Below are 23,676 nucleotides of genomic sequence, written 5' to 3' on the forward strand. Positions count from 1 at the left end.
TACTTCAAAGATATCTTTTTCTCCAGTTTTCATGTCACCTTTATCATCTCTAATTCCTTTTACATCGCTCTTTCCTCCATTTCTAATAGCTTCTTCAACAACCTCCAGAATATCTTGCCATCCTCTTGATATTTATTTTCCATGTTATTACCAAAGTCCTCCCATGCTTTTGTTTAGCTAGTTTTACACACTGTTTAGCTTTCTTACATTTGTCTCTGTATTCTCTAAGAGATCCTGGCAAATAGGCAAGAAGCATATCAAAAATTTGCCAGGAACTTTTGATATGCTTCTTCTTTTCCTTCACTGCCTCTTTAACTTCCTGTGTCCACCATGGAGTTCTGATTTTTCTATCCTTGCAGACAACTTCACCACATGTTTTTCTGGCTGAGTCAATCAGGGTTTTCTTCAAGGCTTACCACTTAATCTCCAAGAATTGGTTCCTGTTCTCAAACTCTTTCATTTTTTCTTCAATAATCTTTGTGTATTTTAGGTCTACACTTCTACAGTTTTAGGTCTACATTTAGGTCTACAGGGGGTGCTTAAGGGTCAAAGCTGTATAACTGAGAGGAGACCTCCACATAGCCTTTAAAGGAATGCGGAGAACCGACCAGGGCTTCTGACCTAATGTCCAATCCTCACCTTCTCGTGGTGCACCCTGTTGGGTATCTACTTTGATACTGAACGAACGAGGATGGGCTGGCAATTTGGGATTTAGCCGACCAAATTGTATTCTTATTGGTTAAACCAAAATAAAAAATGATGGTACAACATGACAAAATTTCATGCTGGCTGGGGCGTCGCCCTGTTAAACAAGGCCCCCGTTGTTTTCGCCAGGGAACCAGGGCGAACAGCGAAAAGTCAGCTACTGGAACAGATCTCAAAACAAACCCCAACTCAACATCACCAGAGTTAAAGATCGGTACTATCAACGTAAGAAGCCTGAATGGCAAAGAAATGGAGCTAGCTGAGGAATTAGATAAGTACCAGATCGACATAATAGGGGTGACTGAAACAAAAAAGACCAAAACTGCTGAGATCTTTCTGAGCAATAAATACAAAATGTTATATTCAGGCAATAACAATCAAGGAAAAGAAGGAGTAGCCATAGTATTCAACACAAAATACGAGGCTAATCTTCTTGAATGGCAGTCAGTCTCAAGTAGAGTAATGTGGGCAAATATGAGAATGGGGAACTGGACAATGAGACTTATTTGTGCCTATGGTCCCACAGAAGGTTCTACTAAGGTAGAAATGGAGGAATTTTTTGAGGCTTTAGAAAAAGCAACTGACACAATGAAAAAGGAAAAGTTGGTCCTTGTTGGGGATCTAAATAGTAGAGTAGGAAATGATTGTGAGACATACAAAAATATTTTGGGAAAATTTGGAGAAAAGAGCAAAGCTAATAATAATGGCAAATATCTGTTGGATTTCTGCTCAGGACATGGACTGGTTATTACTAACACCATGTTCCAACATAAAAATGTGCACAAATTCACATGGAGAGAAGAGGCTAGGAATAAGAAAAGTCTCATTGACTATGTTATTGTTGATAGTGATGTTTTCTCCCTTGTGCAGGACACCAGAGTGTACAGAGGATTTGAAATTGGAAGTGATCACTATTTAGTCTTGAGCAGGATAAAATTGAATTTCATATTGAAAAGAATAACATGTAAGAAAGTTTTAAAGCGAATAAAAGTTGAGCAGCTCTCAGATGTAAACTGTAGACTAAAATACAGAAATATTATTGAAAAGAAAATGAAAGAGTTTGAGAACAGGAATCAAACCTTGGAGATTCAGTAGCAAACTCTGAAGGAAACATTGATTGATTCTGCCAGAGAGGCATGTGGTGAGGTTGTGTGCAAAGATAAAAAAATCAGAACTCCCTGGTGGACACAGGAAGTTAAAGAGGCAGTGAAGGAAAAGAAGAAAGCATATCAAAAGTTCCTGGCAAATAAGTCAGCTTGTGCTCTTAGAGAATACAGAGACAAATGCAAGAATGCTAAACACTGTGTAAAACTAGCTAAACAAAAGTCATGGGAGGACTTTGGCAAGAATATAGAAAATAAATATCAAGAAGGTGGCAAAATATTCTGGAGGTTGTTGAAGAAGCTTAGGAATGGAGGAAAGAGTGCTGTAAAAGGAATTAGAGATGATAAAGGTGAAATGAAAACAGGAGAAAAAGATATCCTTGAAGTATGGAGTAATTACTTTGAAAAACTGCTAAATGAAACAAGCAGTGATGACAACACAGTGATAAAAAACACTGACCAGGCATGCAGTCAGGAATACATATCCATACTTGAAGTAGAAAAAGCCATCAAAGGCTTGAAATGTGGAAAGGCAGCAGGAATAGATGATATTCGACCAGAAATGCTGAAGTATGGTGGTATAAGAGTCTTACAGTGGCTGCACTGCATAGTTCAGAAAGCCTGGACAGAGGGACGAATTCCCGATGATTGGAGTAGAGCTCTCATAGTACCCATATATAAAAAGGGAAATAAAACTGAATGTGAGAATTACAGAGGTATTTCCCTACTGAGTGTTCCTGGCAAGATCTATGCAAGTATACTTGAGAAACGGTTGAGAAGAATTGTGGAAGAAAAGCTTTTTGAAGAACAAGCTGGATTCAGGCCAAATAGAGGCTGTCAGGATCAGTTCTTCACTTTACGACAAATAGTCGAGAAAGCATGGGAATATAAAAAAGATCTGTATTTAAGTTTTGTCAATTTGGAAAAGGCATATGACAAGGTGCCAAGAGAGAAGCTATTCAATTCGCTGCAGTTATATGGTGTCAATGGGGCATTATATCAAGCAATACTTAGTCTTTATTTGAGTTGTAAGTCAGCAGTTAGAATTGAAGGAAGTACAGGAAGATGGTTTAATGTTAAATCTGGTGTGAGACAAGGATGTACATTATCCCCTCTGTTATTCATTATCTATATGGATCACATTATGAAGGAAAGTGGTATTAAACATAATATCAAAATTGGAGATGTTAATGTCAGCTCTTTGCTTTATGCGGATGATGTTATACTTCTAAATAAATCCGCTACAAGTCTGCAAGATTCTCTGACTAAATTGAATAGCTGTTGTAATAGATATGGTATGAAGGTCAGCAATAAAAAGACAAAGACAATGAAAATAGGCAGAATCATTGAAAATGTCAACTGTGTTGTGAATGGAGAACCTGTGGAACAAGTAAAACATTTCAGCTACTTAGGCACAATTTTTACTGAAGATGGTAAACTAAATATAGAAATAGACAACAGAATCAGCAAAGCTGGTATCGTGGGAAGTCAATTGAATAAATTCATATGGAATAAGAAAGAAATTAGTCGGAACACTAAATTAGCTGTATACAAGACTGTGTTCAAACCAATTTTAACTTATGGATCTGAGAGCTGGGTCAGAAGTAAAACACTTGACCAAAGACTAGAGACCGCAGATATGAGAGTCCTGAGAAAGATTATAGGCGTGAACAGGTGGCATCAATGGCAATATCATATTAAAAATGAGGATATTAGGAAAGAACTTGACATTGTCAGCATCCAGGAATGCGTTAGCAGAGCTAATCTCAGATGGTATGGTCACTTAAATAGAATGGGAGAGGAAAGATTAGCAAAACAAGTGTTCTCTGCCAGGTTGGCAGGAAAACGACCCAGAGGAAGACCAAGATATAGGTGGATTGATACGGTACAAAGTGCCTTAGACGATAGAAATATAAGATCTGATAATGTTGGAGTCTTGACAAGTAACAGACTGATTTGGAGGAAAATTGTAGATAGGAAGTTAGTAATGATGTAATTTTTTCATGTAGTACTGTCATATCCTGTACACCCCTTGAGGGTACATGGCAGGAATTTGATGATGATGATGAGTTCACATCTGAGAGCTGCCCAACTTTTATTCGCTTTAAAACTTCCTTACATGTTCTTCTTTTCAATATGAAATTCAATTTTATCCTGCTCAAGACTAAATAGTGATCACTTCCAATTTCAAAACCTCTGTACACTCTGGTGTCCTCCACCAGGGAGAAAATATCACTATCAACAATAACATAGTCAATGAGACTTCTTATTCCTTGCCTCTTCTCGCCATGTGAATTGGTGCACATTTTTATGTTGGAACATGGTGTTAGTAATAACCAGTCCATGTCCTGAATAGAAATCCAACAGGTATTTTCCATTATTATTAGCTTTGCTCTTTTCTCCAAATTTTCCCAAAATATTTTTATGTCTGACAATCATTTTCTACTCTGCTATTTAGATTGCCAACAAGGACCAATTTTTCCTTTTTCATTGTGTCAGTTGCTTTCTCTAAAGCCTCAAAACATTCCTCCACGTCTACCTTAGTAGAACCTTCTGTGAGACCATAGGCACAAATAAGTCTCATTGTCCAATTCCCCATTCTGATATTTGCTCACATCACTCTACTTGAGACTGCCTGCTATTCAAGAAAAGTAGCTTCGTATTTAGTGTTGAATACTATGGCTACTCCTTCTTTTCCTTGATTGTCATTACCTGAATGCAACGATTTGTATTTATTGCTCAGAAAGATCTCACCAGTTTTTGTCTTTTTTTGTTTCAGTCACTCGTATTATGTCGATCTGGTACTTATCTAATTCCTCAACTAGCTTAATTTCTTTGTCATTCAATCTTTGTATGTTGATAGTACCTATCTTTAACTCTGGTGATGTTGAGTTGGGGTAGGTTTCAGGATTTGTTCCAGTAACTGACGTTTCACTGTTCACCCTGGTTCCCTGGTGAAAACAATGGGGGGGGGGGCTTGTTTAATCGGACGATGCCCCCAGCCAGCATGAAATTCTGTCATGTTGTACCGTCATTTTTATATTTTGGTTTAAGCCAATAAGAATACAATTTGGTCGGCTAAATCCCAAATTGCCAGCCCAACCTCGTTCATTCAGTATCCTGGTAGATACGCAACAGGGTGCACCATCAGAAGGTGAGGATTGGACATTAGGTCATGGTAAATATAGGTAAATTAATAACTTCCAAAACTAATTGGATCCAAGGCCTTCTAAAAAAACTGCACTTTTGAGATCTTGATCTTTAGAGGATATCATTCTTTCATTAACTGAGCATTTTGTTTTTTAGAAGATTCTTACAAAAAAAAAAAAGTTAATTATGAGGTTTTTATTGGACCTATTCTCAAAATATAAATCTTCTCCTTTTTCTCCTTAAGTTCCATGGGCTATGCAGTGTTTCCTTATTTAGCATGTATTGTTCGTTCATCTTCAGTTTCTTTTTCTACTTTCACTACTTCATAAACAAAAATATATCAGAGTAGAATCTTATTCATGACACTTCACAGTTTTAAATTTCTCTAATTCCATCACTTGTTTCCAATAAAATTATTAATCTTTATCATCGTCCCTGAGAGAGAAGAAGAAATTTCTATTTTAGCATCTCTTAGAATGGTGAAATAGAATTTTTTTTTAATATTTGCTTCTGCTACTATTCTAATGTGTATGGCAGTAGGATTCACTTTGCAGACATTCCTTTTTTGTAATTGCCCATTTAACACATTGAAACTGTCTAATTTTGCAAAAATTTCCTATGGCAAAATTCTCTGGTCTTCATTCTCAAACTTCCTGTCTCTTTTTGTTATCCCCAGTACTGAATACTATCGGTTAGCTGTCAATCTCCCATCATTTTCTTCAGTAAGCATGCACACTTATTCACCTAAGCCACAAGTAAGAAATTAGTAATGGCTGACACATTGTTTTAATGAAAGGAGAATGTCTGTACAACAAACAACAGATATCATTCTACACTTACAATTTTGGATTAGAATAAAGAACCATTGAAAATATTGTATTTATCAGAATCAGGTAAGTACATTAAATCTGAGACATTTTGTATTATTTCTTTAAACAAATATCAATTTCTTATTAAGCACGTGCAAGTACCAATCATGCAGCTGAAGCTGGAACTAAAAAAAAATTCTCACACACAGAAGCAGTTGTAAAAATATTAATAAATTATTTTTTTGCATGCATGTCTCTCTCTCACACACACTCATTTTCCTTCCCAACTCCTGTCCTTTCATGATATTCCAGTTGTTTTGTTTCTAGTTTTTCTCTTGTGATTTGGAAAGGCCATTAGCAAAGAAGAATTTCAGTCCATTTTTAAAACAACTTTTTATCAATTCACCTATATCTTGGTCTTCCTCTGGGTCGTTTTCCTACCAACCTGGCAGAGAACACTTGTTTTGCTAATCTTTCCTTGCCCATTCTGTTTAAGTGACCATGCTACTTGAAATTAGCTCTGCTAACGCATTCCTGGATGCTGACAATGTCAAGTTCTTTCCTAATATCCTCGTTTTTAATATGATATTGCCATTGATGCCATCTGTTCACACCTCTACTCTTTCTCAGGACTCTCCTATCTGCGGTCTCTAGTCTTTGGTCAAGTGTTTTACTTCTGGCTCAGATCCATAAGTTAAAACTGGTTTGAACACTGTCTTGTATACAGCTAATTTAGTGTTCCGACTAATTTCTCTCTTATTCTATATGAATTTATTCAATTGACTTCCTACCATACCAGCTTTGTTGATTCTATTGTCTATTTCCATGACACATAAGATTTTTTTTTTCACTGTGCTATAATTGAGACATTAGTGTAAACAAAATGATATCATTCTGTAGATTGTTACTGTGTGAGAATTACCTTTTACTAATTTTATTACAAAAGCAAGAAAAAGTCAGCCTTTTTTGTGTTGCAACTCATTTATTGTAGTCAACATTTGTCTTTTTTTTTTCTTTGACATATTTCCAGTTGACATATAGAATTACTGAACAAAAGTGAGTCTCATTTAGCACTAGCAAAAGGAAGATTAATTTCTTCTCACTAATGTGAAAGTAAGGCAACTAATTTTTGGATGCCTAGCAATCTCTTTATTATGAGTTATTGCACAAAGGAAAGAATACAGATAGTTTTCAACTTATGTATCTAGCTTGATTGGTCCATAAGTTGAAAACATGAATATATCTTTTTTGTAATTGATTACTTTTAACATTAATTGTTAAAATGGTGTGCATTGATGATTTTATACAAAATCAATAAGTGATTTTGTGTGCATATATTCTAAAGTATTATTGTATAATGGAAACTAGCAGTATTGTGGTTGCACTGAACATTGTAGTAATATCACTCATAATAGAAACAATAGTCAGGCTTAATAGTGCACATCATCTATAGGCCACACCAGAGTATAATACTGCTACAATGTCACTCACAAGAAAATTTCTTATTATGTCAGTCTTAAGGAATCTATCAAAATTAGTTGCTCACATGTAACCCTTAAGGAAATTAGAGTTTGAATTTGCATTGCATTTAAAAGTTGCATATCAGACTTTGTAATACTTTACTTTCAGTTATTTAGTCAATAAAAGTAAGCTACTCTGTCATGAGAAAGCTAATGGTAAACATAAAATTCAGAACTTGCAACACAAGATCTAAATAATCTCCCTAGTCTGTAACAGTTTAGACAGTTTTGACATGTGTTTATTAATGGGTGGCCCATCTTCAGTTGATCTTTTTTATGGAATACTTTGAGAAGACTTTCTTAATGGAAATGAATCTGAAACCAATAATTTGATGGAGATATGGTAATGATATTTTTATTTGGAAACATGATCAGTTTCTTCATTTTCCTTAATTCTTACAAACTCATCTCATATCATCTTCCTTTTACTTTACGGTGTTGAGATTTTGTTAATCATCGAACCTCAAACCGTTCACTGGATAAGGTGGTCAGCCCTACGCCCTGGTGTATCCTATGTCTGTAGTTTTGAGTTCTCAAGGCTGGTTTGCTTTGTGGGATGAAAAACCCCAGGATAAACTGGGGGGAAAAACCCTACTGTTCACGCCCAAGACTGGCTAACTTGGATATGGCTGAGGAAGATCCTTCAGTTTTTCACATCACTGACAGGAATCGAACCTGGGACACTCCTTCCCCAGGCATATGGTTGCAAAGCACACAACCACTAGGCTAACTGCATGGAATTCTTGCAAACTTTCTATCAAATTTAATTAGAGCTTGAAAATGATGGTAAACTCCCTTTCCTTGATGTTCTCATCACTAAAAAGGGAGTAAGATTTTGAATTACAAAAATTTTAATTACTTCTAGAATCTAAATGATTATGAGAAGTATAATGCCAAAGAGCATGGACTATATAGTCTGTTTATTAACTAAAAATATACCATTGATATTTTGTGTTCCTTTTAGACATGCTATTTTTGTAAAAAACGTGGTGCTACAGTGGGTTGCTCAGTTAAAAGATGCAGAAAGAGTTTCCATCTTCCTTGTGGTAGGAAGCATAACACCCTTCATCAGTTTTTTGAGGATTTTCGGTAAGTTTTACATTTGTATGCATAATTATACTAGCATTTATATACACATTATAGCAGTTACATTTTGTTTTTATTGAAGTTAAGGATATTATTTTACTTCAGCGAATTATTGCTAAAGATTAGCAACAATCTCACTATAGTTGAAGAAATTATGAAGTTGTGCAGTTAACTCTGTTTATTTACCTAAATTCACTATGTGCACGTGTTTGGTATGTTGCTCAGCTGATATAGCATTCTTGAAAAAATTAAGCAACTGTTTGAACAGTACATGAATACATAGCTAATTATCACACCTGAACCCGAAATTATTTTTAGACATCATCAATTTCCTGATATGCACCCTCAAGGAATGTTCGTGATACTGTGACAGCACCATATGAAAATAATCATCATCATCAAATTCCTGACATGTATCCTCAAAGGGTGTACAGAATATGCTAGTACTGCATGAAACTTACATCATTACTAACTTCCTATCAACAGTCTTCCTCCAAATCGATCTGTTACCTATAAAGACTCTGACATTATCAGATCTTATATTTCTATCTTCTCAGGCACTTTTTACTGTATCAATCCACCTATTCTTGGTCTTTCTGTGGGTCTTTTTCCTGCCAACCTAGCAGAGAACACTTGTTTTGCTAATCTTTCTTCTCCCATTCTTTTAAGTGACCATACAACCTAAGATTTGCTCTACTAACACATTCTTAGATGCTAACAATGTCAAGTTCTTTCCTAATATCCTCATTTTTAATATGATATTACTATTGATGCAATCTGTTCGCATCCCTTAATCTTTCCCAGGACTCTCATATCTGTGGTCTACAGTCTTTGGTAAAGTGATTTACTTCTAACCCAGCTCTGGAATCCATAAGTTAAAATTGGTTTGAACACTGTCTTGTATACATCATCAAATTCCTGACATGTACCCTCAAGCGGTGTACAGGATATGATAGTACTACATGAAAAACTTACATCGTTACTAACTTCCTATCTTCAATTTTCCTCCAAATCAGTCTGTAACTTGTCAAGACTCCAACATTATCAGATTTTATATTTCTATCGTCTAAAGCACTTTGTACTGCATCAATCCACCTATATCTTGGTCTTCCTCTGGGTCGTTTTGCTGCTAACCTGGCAGAGAACACTTGTTTTGCTAATCTTTCCTTGCCCATTCTGTTTAAGTGATCATACCACCTGAGATTAGCTCTGCTAACGCATTCTGGATGCTGACAATGTCAAGTTCTTTCCTAATATCCTTGTTTTTAATATGATATTGCCATTGATACCATCTGTTCATGCCTCTAATCTTTCTCAGGACTCATATCTGCAGTCTCTAGTCTTTGGTCAAGTGTTTTACTTCTGACCCAGCTCTCAGATCAATAAGTTAAAACTGGTTTGCATACAGCTTTTGCATAAAAAACACTGACCAGGCATGCAGTCAGGAATACATATCCATACTTGAAGTAGAAAAAGCCATCAAAGGCTTGAAATGTGGAAAGGCAGCAGGAGTAGATGATATTCGACCAGAAATGCTGAAATATGGTGGTATAAGAGTCTTACAGTGGCTGCACTGCATAGTTCAGAAAGCCTGGACAGAGGGACGAATTCCCGATGATTGGAGTAGAGCTCTCATAGTACCCATATATAAAAAGGGAAATAAAACTGAATGTGAGAATTACAGAGGTATTTCCCTACTGAGTGTTCCTGGCAAGATCTATGCAAGTATACTTGAGAAACGGTTGAGAAGAATTGTGGAAGAAAAGCTTGGTGAAGAACAAGCTGGATTCAGGCCAAATAGAGGCTGTCAGGATCAGATCTTCACTTTACGACAAATAGTCGAGAAAGCATGGGAATATAACAAAGATCTGTATTTAAGTTTTGTCGATTTGGAAAAGGCATATGACAAGGTGCCAAGAGAGAAGCTATTCAATACGCTGTAGTTATATGGTGTCAATGGGGCATTATATCAAGCAATACTTAGTCTTTATTTGAGTTGTGAGTCAGCAGTTAGAATTGAAGGAAGTACAGGAAGATGGTTTAATGTTAAATCTGGTGTGAGACAAGGATGTACATTATCCCCGCTGTTATTCATTATCTATATGGATCACATTATGAAGGAAAGTGGTATTAAACATAATATCAAAATTGGAGATGTTAATGTCAGCTCTTTGCTTTATGTGGATGATGTTATACTTCTAAATAAATCCGCTACAAGTCTGCAAGATTCTCTGACTAAATTGAATAGCTGTTGTAATAGATATGGTATGAAGGTCAGCAATAAAAAGACAAAGACAATGAAAATAGGCAGAATCATTGAAAATGTCAACTGTGTTGTGAATGGAGAACCTGTGGAACAAGTAAAACATTTCAGCTACTTAGGCACAATTTTTACTGAAGATGGTAAACTAAATATAGAAATAGACAACAGAATCAGCAAAGCTGGTATCGTGGGAAGTCAATTGAATAAATTCATATGGAATAAGAAAGAAATTAGTCGGAACACTAAATTAGCTGTATACAAGACTGTGTTCAAACCAGTTTTAACTTATGGATCTGAGAGCTGGGTCAGAAGTAAAACACTTGACCAAAGACTAGAGACCGCAGATATGAGAGTCCTGAGAAAGATTATAGGCGTGAACAGGTGGCATCAATGGCAGTATCATATTAAAAACGAGGATATTAGGAAAGAACTTGACATTGTCAGCATCCAGGAATGCGTTAGCAGAGCTAATCTCAGGTGGTATGGTCACTTAAACAGAATGGGCGAGGAAAGATTAGCAAAACAAGTGTTCTCTGCCAGGTTGGCAGGAAAACGACCGAGAGGAAGACCAAGATATAGGTGGATTGATACGGTACAAAGTGCTTTAGACGATAGAAATATAAGAGCTGATAATATTGGAGTGGTGACAAGTAACAGACTGATTTGGAGGAAAATTGTAGATAGGAAATTAATAATGATGTAATTTTTTTCATGTAGTACTATCATATCCTGTACACCCCTTGAGGGTACATGGCAGGAATTTGATGATGATGATACTAATTTCTCTCTTATTCCATATGAATTTATTCAATTGACTTTCTACCATACCAGCTTTGTTGATTTAAATTGCCATCTTCACTAAAAATCGTGCCTAAGTAGCTGAAATGTTTTACTTGTTCCACAGGTTCCATGTTCACAACACAGTTGACATTTTCAACAATTCTACCTATTTTCATTGTCTTGGTCTTTTTAATGCTGACCTTCATACTGTTAGATCTTCATTTTACTTTCGCTATTGTTATTTAATATACTAACTTACTTCCTTAATAATGTCCTATTCAACTGTACCTAGGAATGCTTCCTTTTCGGACACTAGCAAATTTATATTTTTATTGCTGTGCCAGCCAGAGTCCTATAATATGAGCTTATTTAAAATTCAGGGAAATATTCCTAGGTTAACTGGCATTCATTCTAATATGCACTAAATAGATACTGGTTGTAATTGCAGTCGTGACCAATAAATCTATTACTCAAACACTCTCATTAAATTCCCTCCCGCTATGGATCTAAATTTTTGCAAGTGGTAGTTTGAATTCTCGAATCAAGCACGAAACAGGCATATACAATAAAACATGTTTATTGGAACGAATTCACTTTACAACTATAATGAAATGGGATATTTAGCTTTACAAAATCTCTTACTAAGTTAGTTACTCAATACTAATTTAAGAAAACACTCATAGATCAACTTGGCAATTACTCATACTCTATGCAACATTAAACAAATTAACTATGTTATTCTAAATCAAACTTAATTCTTCCTACATTAAAATACATTTCTCAACCCATTACTATTCTGATATAAATCATCTACAAAATATCAAATTCACATATAATCTCAGTCACATGCAGCTAAAATTTCTCTCCTGACATTCCTTTGTATAGCAGAATTACTCTATCTCAAAATTCGAATCCTTATTATAGTCCACTATGAAATGTCCACTTAATATGATCTAACATTAAATTCTGTCTCATTTAAACATACAACAAAGGTCTTTACATTACCCAATCTTTTTCTTCCGAAGGTCTCTTAACGGCCATGCGTATATCGGGTCCTCCTTCCGTTGGTAGCTTCCGCAATGGGCTTACGACTATGCCGTCCATTTTACATTCTTCCCAGACTCGAAATTCTCACTGCCTCGATACAGTGCATTCTCTGCTCCTACTCGAGTCGGACATCTCTCTTGCTCGTCCCTATTCCATTCGCTATTAAGGAATCCTCGAAGTGAAGTCGGGAACAACCAGAAAAAAAGGCCCCGCATTATCACGCTCATTCTGCTTATATTTTGTCCCTTCTTTCCCATACAACCCTTCGTTTTCATGCCCTTAAGGTGATCCTCAAGTCCTAGCTGCCGTTTAGGTGCTGTATTCTCGGGAATCCCGCTTACATCATCTTCCTCGTACGTTGTAGCTGGCGGCATTATGGCTGATACGTGCGTATGTAACTCGACCTTTGCACTCTTACTCTTAACTTCTTTGGCGACTTATTGAGTTTAAGACAGCTTAATGGGACAAGATTATACTGCAATTTCCTTATTAAATTTTCACTAATCCTATAATCCTTCAGTTTAACTTTCAACTACAAGATTTTTTTAGTACGATTTACATGTTATTATACAAATTCCTTTTCATTGTCTTCATCTTGTTATTGCTGACTTTCATACCATATCTATTACAACAATTATTCAACATAGTCAGGGAATCTTGCAGACTTGTGGTGGATTTATTTAGAAGTATAACATCATATGCATAAAGCAATGAGCTGAGATTAACATCTCCAATTTTGATATCAGGTTTAATACCACTTTGCTTCATAATGTAATACATATAGATAATGAATAAGAGAGGAGATAATGTACATCCTTATCTGACACCACATTTAATATTAAACCATTATTTATAGCCTATGATGATATAATGGCTGTGAGGCATCTTTTACATGGAAGTACAGCACCATTTCAAACCCCCAAATTTTATCCGTGGTTGGGACCGGCATAGCTGACAAATATTAAACCACATTCCTGTACTTCCTTCAATTCTAACTGCCGACTTACAACTCAAATAAAGACTAAGTATTGCTTGATATAATGTCCCATTGACACCATACAACTGTAGCGATTTGAATAGTGTCTCTCTTGGCACCTTGTCATATACCTTTTCTGGATCTACAAAACTTAAATACAGATCTTTGTTATATTCCTATGATTTCTCAACTATTTGTCGTAAAGTGAATTTCTGATCCTGACATCCTCTATTTGACCTAGATCTAGTTTGTTCTTCACCACGCTTCCCTTCCACAATCCTGAACTGTTTCTGAAGTATACCAGTAACACACAGTAGGGAAATACCTCTGTAATTCCGACATTCAGTTTTATTTCCCTTTTTATATATGGGTACTATGAGAGCTCTATTGCAATCATTTGGAATTTGTCCATCTGTCCAGACCTTGTAATCGTAAAGTGGCTGCACTGTGTAGTTTAGAAGGCCTGGACAGACAGACGAATTCCAGATGATTGGAATAGAGCTCTCATAGTACCCATATATAAAAAGGGAAATAAAACTGAATGTCAGAATTACAGAGGTATTTCCCTACTGTGTGTTACTGGTAAGATTTATGTAAGTATACTTCAGAAACAGTTGAGAAGGATTGTGGAAGGGAAGCTTGGTGAAGAACAAACTGGATCCAGGCCAAATAGAGGCTCTCAGGATCAGATTTTCACTTTACGACAAATAGTTGAGAAATCATAGGAATGTAACAAAGATCTGTATTTAAGTTTCATAGATCTTGAAAATGCATATGACAAGGTGCCAAGAGAGGAGCTATTCAAAACGTTACAGTTATATGGTGTCAATGGGGCATTATATCAAGCAATACTTAGTCTTTATTTGAGTTGTAAGTCGGCAGTTAGAATTGAAGTAAGTACAGGAAGATGGTTTAATATTTGTCAGCTATGCTTTTTGGTCGCATATTATCTACTCCAGCTGATTTTCCGTATTTCAACTTTAGATGGCTTTTTCTACTTCAAGTATGGATATGTACTCCTGGCATGTCTGTTGAGTGTTTTTTACCGCTATGCTGTGCATCAAGGATATCTTTTTCTTCAGTTTTCATGTCACCTTTATCGTCTGTAACTCCTTTTACAGCACTCTTTCCTCCATTTCTAAGCTTCTTCAACAACCTCCAGAATATCTTACCACCTTCTTGATAATTATTTTCTATGTTCTTGCCAAAGTTGTCCCATGACTTTTGTTTGTCTAGTTTTACACATTGTTTAGCTTTCTTACATTTGTCTCCGTATTCTCTAAAAGCACAAGCTGGCTTATTTGCCAGGTACCTTTGATTTGCTTTCTTCTTTTCTTTCACTGCCTTTTTAACTTCCTGTGTCCACCATGGAGTTCTGATTTTTCTATCCTTGCAGACAACCTCACCACATGCCTCTCTGGCTGAATCAATAAGGATTTTCTTCAAGGATTGTCACTGAATCTCCAAGGTTCTGTTCCTATTCTAAAACTCTCATTTTTTCTCGAATAATGTTTGTGTATTTTAGTCTACAGGTCACAAATGAGAGCTACTTAACTTTTATTCGCTTCAAATCTTTCTTACATGTTCTTCTTTTCAATATGAAATTCAATTTTATTCTGGTCGAGACTAAATAGTGATCACTTCCAATTTGAAATCCTCTGTACACTCAGTGTCCTGCACCATGGAGAAAACATCACTATCAATAATAACATAGTCAATGAGACTTCATAAATATTTATAAATTAAAAATATATTAATTTTTCAAGTTTGAAGAGTTTTTACTCAATTGCATTAAGATAATATGAAGCCAGCAATCTGAATTAAGTAATGAAATGTAACTGAAGTCAGTAATAAATACACAAAAACGCCCATTGTTCATGCTGATAAGCACCTGAAAATATTTGGAAGTAGATATGAGCAACTTTTCGGAGCATCAAAAAAATATCTCCATGCATCTTTAACTGAATAGTTTCTGACAAATGCGGCAAGAATTGATGTTTTTGAATGTTTCCAGGTGCCGAGTAAGATACATTAGATGTCACTCTCCATGTGAATTTGTGCATATTTTTATGTTGACACAATGTGTTAGTAATAACCAGTCCATGTCCTGGGCAGAAATCCAACAGATATTTGCCATTATTATTAGCTTTGCTCTTTTCTCCAAATTTTCCCAAAATATTTTTGTATGTTTGATAATCATTTCTTACTCTGCCATTTAGATCCTCAATCAATACCAGTTTTTCATTGTGTCAGCTGCTTTCTCTGAAAGCCTCAAAAAATTCCTCCACTTCTACCTTAGTAGAACCATCTGTGGGACCATAGGCATATATAAGTCTCATTGTCCAGTTCTTCATTCTGATAATTTGCCCTCATCACTCTATTTGATATTGCCATTCAAGAAGATTAGCCTCATATTTAGTGATGAATACTATGGCTACTCCTTCTTTTCCTTGATTGTCATTGCCTGAATATAACATTTTGTATTTATTGCTCAGAAAGATGTCTTCAGTTTTTGTCTTTTTTGTTTTAGTCAACTGTATTATGTCAATCTCGTACTTATCTAATTCCTCAGCTAGCTCCATTTCTTTGCCATTCAGACTTCTTATGTTGATAGTACCTATCTTGGACTCTAATGTTGAGTTGGGATGGGTTTTAGGATTTGTTCCAGTAGCTGACTTTTCGATGTTTGTCCTGGTTCCCTGGCGAAAACAACCAGACCTTGTTTAAACGGGCGACATCCCAGTCAGCATGAAATTCTGTCATGTTCTACCATCATTTTATGTTTTGGTTTAAGCCAATAAGAATACAATTTGGTCAGCAAAATCCCAAATTGCCAGCCCATCCTCATTTGATCAGTATTTTGGTAGCTACCTAATAGGGTGCGCCACGAGAAGGTGAGGATTGGACATTCAGTCAGAAGCCCCTGGTCAGTTCTCTGCATTCTTTTAAAGATTATATAGAGGTCATCTCTCAGTTATACAGCTTTGGCCCTTAAACACCTCCTATGAAAAAGTTTACATTATTAATAATCTCTTATCAATTTTCTTACAAATTAGTCTGTTACTGGTTAGCATTCCAATACTGTCATATCTAACATTTCGTTCTTCTAAGGCACTTCTGACTGAATCAATCCCCCTAGACCTTGGTCTTTTTCTTGCCATCTCGACATTAAACACCTTTTGCTAACCTTTCCTTTCCCATTCTGTTTGTGACCATAGCACCTTGGATTACCTTTGCTCACACATTCTTGAATGCTAACCATCTAAGGTCCCTTCCTAATGTCTTCATTTATAGTATGATTCTGTCATTGGCGCCATCTATTCACTTCCCTAATCCTCCTTAGAACTCTCATATCTGATCAAAGATCAGATATGAGATTAATAAACAGACTATAAAGCATTTGATCAGTGCTATATTTTTGACTGAACTCTCAGATCCATAACTTAAAAGCAGGGTTCCCTTTCTGGAAACTTAGGTTTTTCATTCAGTTTTATGATAATACCCTGACCTCATGGCCTTCGTTGCATCAGCATAATGCAACCAACTCAACCCATATATATTGTTAGCTATGCAATATCCTATTTCTGTTGTCATAATGTTGTGTATAACCAAAGAAGGCCAATTTTTACACACACACACTCCCATTTATTTGTAAGTCCCTTTACTTTTTTTCCACTTTTTATGAAACTCCGAAATGAGCCATATAGCATTTGTTCCCATGAATAACTCTTGTAAATACTTATCTTAATGATTCTCATCTGATCTCAGATTATTAAACAAAGAAATCTGCCTTTAAAGGAATATAAAATAGTGAGAGTATGGAGTATCTGATGGCTTTCATTCAGATACACTACATTTTATTTTATTTATTTTTTATTTTTATAAACTAGATGACGTATGTATTAAACATTCTTAAAAAATGAAAGAAATTTGGATAATTAAATGCGTAACCCGCTTTATTTCCATAATGCGATAGTTATGCATTGCTAAAATTTACTTCACTTGTCTCCACAAAGAAAATAAACAATTATGTTAACAAATCATTTTCCTTCCTTTCTGATTTATACTTGCGCATAGACCAACACTTCACTGTGCAAGTGTTTGAAACCAAATCTTATGGAAGAGGGTAGTTAATCACTTATTTCTGTATATTGTGTGTGTTTATCTTGTTTTTGGAAATTACTTGATGTAAAATGTGCATTTTTAAACCTGGAGATCTATTCAGATACTTTAAGACAAATATGTATGTGAAATTTTATATTACAGGATTTTGAACTTTCTTCCATAAATGATTTTACGAGAGGATCAGTGACTGTGGTTTTCTGTATGTTTATTTTTGATGACCGAAGTGAAAGAGAAAATGAGATTAAATGAGACAGATGAAGTTAAGATTACAACTTCAATGCAGAGTTTGATATAGAGGTGTAAATATAATCATAATTTTAAAAGTGTGAATCTTTTTACAATTGTTTCTCTAGTCTAATATATCATTAGTTTTGGTTTCTTAACATATATCAGCACTCGCGATGTGCATGTTATTGATATATTATTGTAAAAATGAAATGTAAAGCATTTGAAAATTGATGTACTTACTAGATTTTGATAGTTTGTAATAATTTTAATCTTCTTGTAATATTGTAATATAAAATTGTTAATTGTTGAGGTATTTGTGGTGGTTTGTTTAGACATTCTCTTTATGCTAACTGAGACAACATGTCAGCTATTATACATAACTTCTCGCTAGCCATTTACATGGAGTTCGCATGCTCGCCAAGGAGATTGATGAGTGATTGACAGCTGACAGAGTATTCAGTATTGGGGTAATGAGGAAAAAAAGAAGAAGGAACTAATGGAAATTTTCAAAACTGAAACTGGGGAATTTTTTTTCTTATTTTACATGACATTTGGGAAAATATCAATAGAAGATTTGAAAAAGGAATAGTAGAAATGTGAGTTTTTAAACTGGAGGAGTTGAGACTGTCAACAAGTATTTAGTAAATAAAAGATGTTGCAATCGACATTCTAATTGAATTTCGAGGAAGCGCTGAATGGAAAGTTTTATCTTCTGTCTTAAGGACACCGGATTACTATGGAAAAAGCAGTTGGTGAAATTTGAAACTGAAAAGTGGCTTAACATGAAGAGCTCAACTTAGATATGTTGTTTATGAAGTAGTAGAAGAAACTTCTTTCTCTCGTACAAAAATTAGCAAATTGTGTAATGGCTCACGCAAAAATTTAAGCAAGTTTGAGCACGGTTAGTAGTTGGAAGGAGATCATTTGCCAATGCTGTTGGCACACTCTCCCTCGATGAGTCTTTGGACTCTCTGGAGGTGTCACATAATAATAATAATAATAAAAAATAGAACTGCAAGAGGTAAGAATATTTATGCCTCGGTGAGACAGGAGGAATAATATTGTATGCTACATCTTCTTCTTCTCTCCTGTAGTCCTAAATGGACCATTGGGTCACTTATGGCTGGTAGGTGATACTCTTTGCTAGTCTTCTCTAATCATCTCGGTCTCTTGTTCTTGATGTCAGTTGAGAAAGGGAAGAATTTGTCCATTTTTTGATGTTATCAGTCCATTTTAATTGAGTCGGCCCCTAACCCTTTGATCCTGGAACGATTCCTTCTAGGGTTTGCTTTGGAATGCCATTAGCCCTCTCCACATGTCCAAACCATTTCATCTGTCTTCTTCTGATGACTGTCAGAATATTTTCCCTTTTTCTCCCATCTATTGAGTCAATCAGTTTTCGGACATTTTCATTGGTTTCGTGAGCGGTATAGGGATATTCTCAAAAGTCTTCTGTAAGTTTTCATTTCGAAAGACAGGAGTCTCCTCTCATCTTCCCTCAATAAAGTCCAGGCCTCACAACCATACAAGAGGATAGAATTCACCAAGGTGTCAATTAGTCTTAGTCTGGTTGTGATTGCTATTCTGTTATCTCCCAACAATGGTTTTAACTTCTGTAGGGCCACGGTTGCCTTAGCAATTTGGTATTTAATGTCGGTTTTTGAGCCACCATCTTAACTCAACGTGCTTCCTAGATAAGTGAACTTGTTTACAGTCTCAATTTGTTTATTGCCAATTTGTATCTTTAAGAATTCAATGTCTGATTTTGAAGTTATCATTGTTTTTGTTTTTTGTAGGTTTATGTATAATCCATATTTTTTTAATGTTCCAAAAACACGGCTGGTTATCTCTTGTAATTCTTCACTTTCTGCTAGAAGATAGATAGAGTCTGCAAAACGTAAGTTATTTATTCTTAGTCTGCCAACTACTATTCCAGTGTCATATTCATGAAGAGCTTCGTTTATGACATATTCCAGAAAACAGTTAAAAAGAAGAGGGGACAAGATGCATCCGTGTCTTATCTCTCATTCTGTCAGGAACGGTTCACTGCTGTAATTTTTAATTTCAATTCTCATATCGGATGAGGAATAAAGAGATTTAATAATCCTAATGATTTTGTTGTCAATACTATAATGTTCTAAAATTTTCCATAATGCCTCGTGCCACATTGAGTCAAAAGCTTTTTGGAGGTCTAAAAAGTTGTGACAGATTATTTTGTTATGTTCTATGTATTTTTCACCTAGTGTGTATATTATAAAAATATGGTCGATTGGACTTCTGGAAACCTGCTTGTTCATCTGATAGTCTGCTTTCTGTTTTCTTTTCGATTCTTGACAATAGTATTTTTAACAGAATTCTGCTTGGATGCTAATAAGCCTTATTGTTCTATAGTTGCTACATTTATTGCTGTTTCCCTTTTTAGGAATAGGTACTAGGACAGAAGTCTGCCAATCAGAAGGCCAAGTCTCTGATGATGTCAGCTCCTTTCCGTATCAGTTCCATTGTAACACCATCACTTCCTGGTGATTTTCCAATTTTTGAGGAGCTAACTGCTGCAATAACTTCTTCTTTTAATATCAGGTAATCTTCCTCCGAACCTCCTGGCAAAATTCCGTCCAAAATATCATCAGTCAGTTGAGGGTCCTTTTGAAAAAGTTCGGTTGCGTAACATTTCCATCTATCAACTATTTTTTGGTTATCCATGATAGGAGTTCCATCTTCTGTGCTCCAATTAATTGCACTAAAAGGTTTGGTTAACTTATTGATAATTTGAAAAGCACTTTTAGGATTATTTTTATTTAAGTCCTCTTCTATATTTTTGCATTCATCTAGTATCCATAAGTTTCTAGCATGTTTGATTTCTTTTTTAATAATCTTAGTAATATTTTTATACTGTTCTTTATCACTGCTATTAATATGAGATTTCAGATATCTTCTTTCATCGCATAGCTCAAATATTTTTGGTTATCCATGGTTTATTGACTTTCCTTTTTGTATCCAAGAATTTCTTCAGCTGTCTCAGTTATTTTTGTGAGAAGTATTTGGTTTTAGATTCGATATTATTATATTTCTTGAAGCTTGTGTCAAAAATTTGTATTTATTTGGGGATCTTTTAATTTTTTTTATATTATATCTTTTACGTGTTGATTTTGTAGGTAATATTTTCCTCATTTTCATATTCACAGTTGTGATGACCATATTGTGGTAACTGCCAATGTCGGCTCTGGGAAATGATCTGGTTCTTGTGAGGTTGGAGTTTTTAAATTTTGTATGCTACGTAAAGGAGATTTAAAAAAAAAAAAAAAAAAAGATCCCGTGGAAAAGAAGAAGTTTATATTTTCAGAAAGGGCCTAAAGAAACTGAATCTGAAAATTTTTGTTGTTGTGAAAACAAGGTGTTTAGACATGATTAAGTATATGTTAAACATTTCAATAATAGAATGAGTCAGAGTGAATGATTTTACTATTTTGGATAAGAAAATCTCTAAAGGTAGATTTATTTTAGAGGGCCTTGGATCTAGTTAATTTTGTAGTTATTTATGTAATGTTATTTAAATGGTATATAATGTTTTAGTTTCATTAAATGTATATATTTTTTTTTATTTTGTCTCGAGTCAGTAATTTTCTGGATTCTAAAAGAAATAGTTAAGTCATTGCACCAATTGGAATTGAACACTTGTGTAATTAATAAACACTTGGAGTAAAAATCTCCTTAACAGAGATATAACAGGTATGTCAAACGTATAATTTACAGTGATTATAGCTATATAATTGTACACTAATGCTCATTTGCATAAATGTTTATGCTATTGTGCTAATCCTGTTCTTCCTCAAAAAAAAAAAAAAATTAATAAGCAGAATTTAACTGCAAGTTTCACTTATATTTTATTATGAAGTTATGTTGGATTAACCATGCTACCAGGCAAGACGTGAAGTTTATCATGGATGCGAAGTGCATATTAAAATTATAATACCATTGATATTACATTGAAATATATGATGGATACGAAGCATATGAAGATGTGTATTTGATCTATGATGGCTGGTAAGGTAGTTAATGGCTTCATATTTCTCTAATACTTAAAATGCAGCTTCTCCCCCACTTAGCTTAGTTCTCCGGTTTTCTGGCCATAAGTGGCTGAATAATGAGTTTCCTTTTTTTTTTTTTTAAATCCTATGTGTGAAAGGTTGTAGACCCCATAGCACATTACTGCTATGTATAGATTATTGGTGTTCATTATCAATATATTGATTTCTAATGGTATTTTTAATTTTTTGTAATATAAATATAGTCTGTTTTAGTAAAAATATATAATTTTTTATGTTAAATAGTTCCTATTGCGAAAACCATAGCCCTAAACAGGAAATACCAAAAAAAGAAAGGAAAAAAAAGTCACTATGTTCTATCTGTCTTTCTCCAGTAAATAAAGAACAAAATCATCAGGCACTTTTGGCACCTTGCTGTAAAAATGGTTGGTTCCACTATATCTGTTTACAGGTAAATAATTATTCTTTATTTTAAATTTTATTAAAAAGTTAATTAAATTTATTAGTTTGAGTATATCTTCTTACAAGTACAAAATGAAATTTTTTCTGTTGACTCTGAACTTTACCTCATTTTGTAATAACTTTAATAACGCAATCTGAAAGTTACTCTTCCGGATTGTGTCTTGAATATAGCAGGAGGTACTATCAATCCCATATGACCAGCCACTCCCTGTGTGGGTGTTATGTTCCTAAGTCAAAAGTTTATCTATGCTGGTAACTAGCAATTGCTGCCCATGACACCTTTCAAGGAAACACTGCAAAGATCTGAGCTCATTGCAAAACTACATCAAAACCTGGGGACTATCTCCTAACCCCAGCGCAACTGTGGTTTCATCTTTCCACCTGAATGACTGAGGGCCACAGAAAACTAAAAATAAATTTCTGCAACAGGACAAATCGATGAAAGTAACCCTTGCTATCTTGGTGTTATACTCGATCGCAACCTCACTTACCAACAGCATTTGGAAAAAACTAATTGAAAGATATCTGCCAGGAACAGTATCATAAACAAGCTCACAGGCATGGCTTGGGGTTGTAATGCTTCAATCCTTAGAACAGCAGTTCCTGGCACAGGGCTTCCTAGTAGCAGAATGTTACTTGCCAGTTTTGAGCCAAAGTCACCACTTGACTTGTACACAGAACTCAAAATAACAGTGGGCACAATCTCTGATACCTTAGGTCTACCCTTCTGCTATGGATGCTTGTCCTTTCCCACATTATTCCTACCTGCTTCAGAAGGGAAGAAGTTCCTCACCTCCAGTTTTCCACCTTACCTCCAGATCTCCCATCTGCTTTGTGGAAATACTAGATGATGATACCCCAAGAAAATAGGAACAAACTGCAAACAAATACTGATCAGATTCAACTGTCAAATCTCCAGGATTCAATCTACTTTGGCACTTCTGGAGCCAGCTAAACAGATCTAAGACTAGGGAAGGTAGTTATGCTGACTATGTATCATATCACTGATGACTCTCACATACTCCTTCCCTGGAGGCCTTAAGAACTCTTGCACTTTCTTTCAAATAGTATTATTAACTGGTAAATTGAACTGCCACTCTGTATATATTTTTGCTCATTCTTGTATCTTCACCCATGCACCTAAATAAATAAATGCTTATAAGTCTTTCACTCCTGTTGTATGACCTTGCTGTTTCCAACATTACTAGCCATGAAAGACCAAAAATAGCAGTGCCACTGTGGTTTAGAAAAAGGATTATAAAAGCATCAAAGGTAATTGGAGGGTGAATAGGGTTATTTGGAATTTGGGTTGGTAGATATACGATTTGCATTAGGTCATCTCTTATTGCAAATACTTTCTCATCTTGTGTGCCTAA

The 23,676-nt window shown here is 35.2% G+C and overlaps 1 protein-coding gene across 3 annotated transcripts in view; it reads left to right on the plus strand.

Moving 5' to 3' along the window:
• LOC150105073 (uncharacterized) overlaps window positions 1–23,676 on the plus strand; it is a 162,282-nt gene that overhangs the window by 78,847 nt on the left and 59,759 nt on the right. For all 3 annotated transcript variants that reach the window (XM_090396130.1, XM_090396131.1, XM_090396129.1), the window contains exons 5-6: window positions 8,252–8,376; window positions 22,124–22,289. In XM_090396130.1, coding sequence (XP_090252256.1) covers window positions 8,252–8,376; window positions 22,124–22,289 — 291 coding nt within the window. The remainder of the gene's footprint in view (window positions 1–8,251; window positions 8,377–22,123; window positions 22,290–23,676) is intronic.

The sequence above is a fragment of the Typopeltis vanoorti genome, chromosome 7 (genome assembly GCF_054136105.1).
Source record: "Typopeltis vanoorti isolate ZY-2024b chromosome 7, IOZ_Tvanoo_1.0, whole genome shotgun sequence".
Classification (NCBI taxonomy): domain Eukaryota; kingdom Metazoa; phylum Arthropoda; class Arachnida; order Uropygi; family Thelyphonidae; genus Typopeltis; species Typopeltis vanoorti.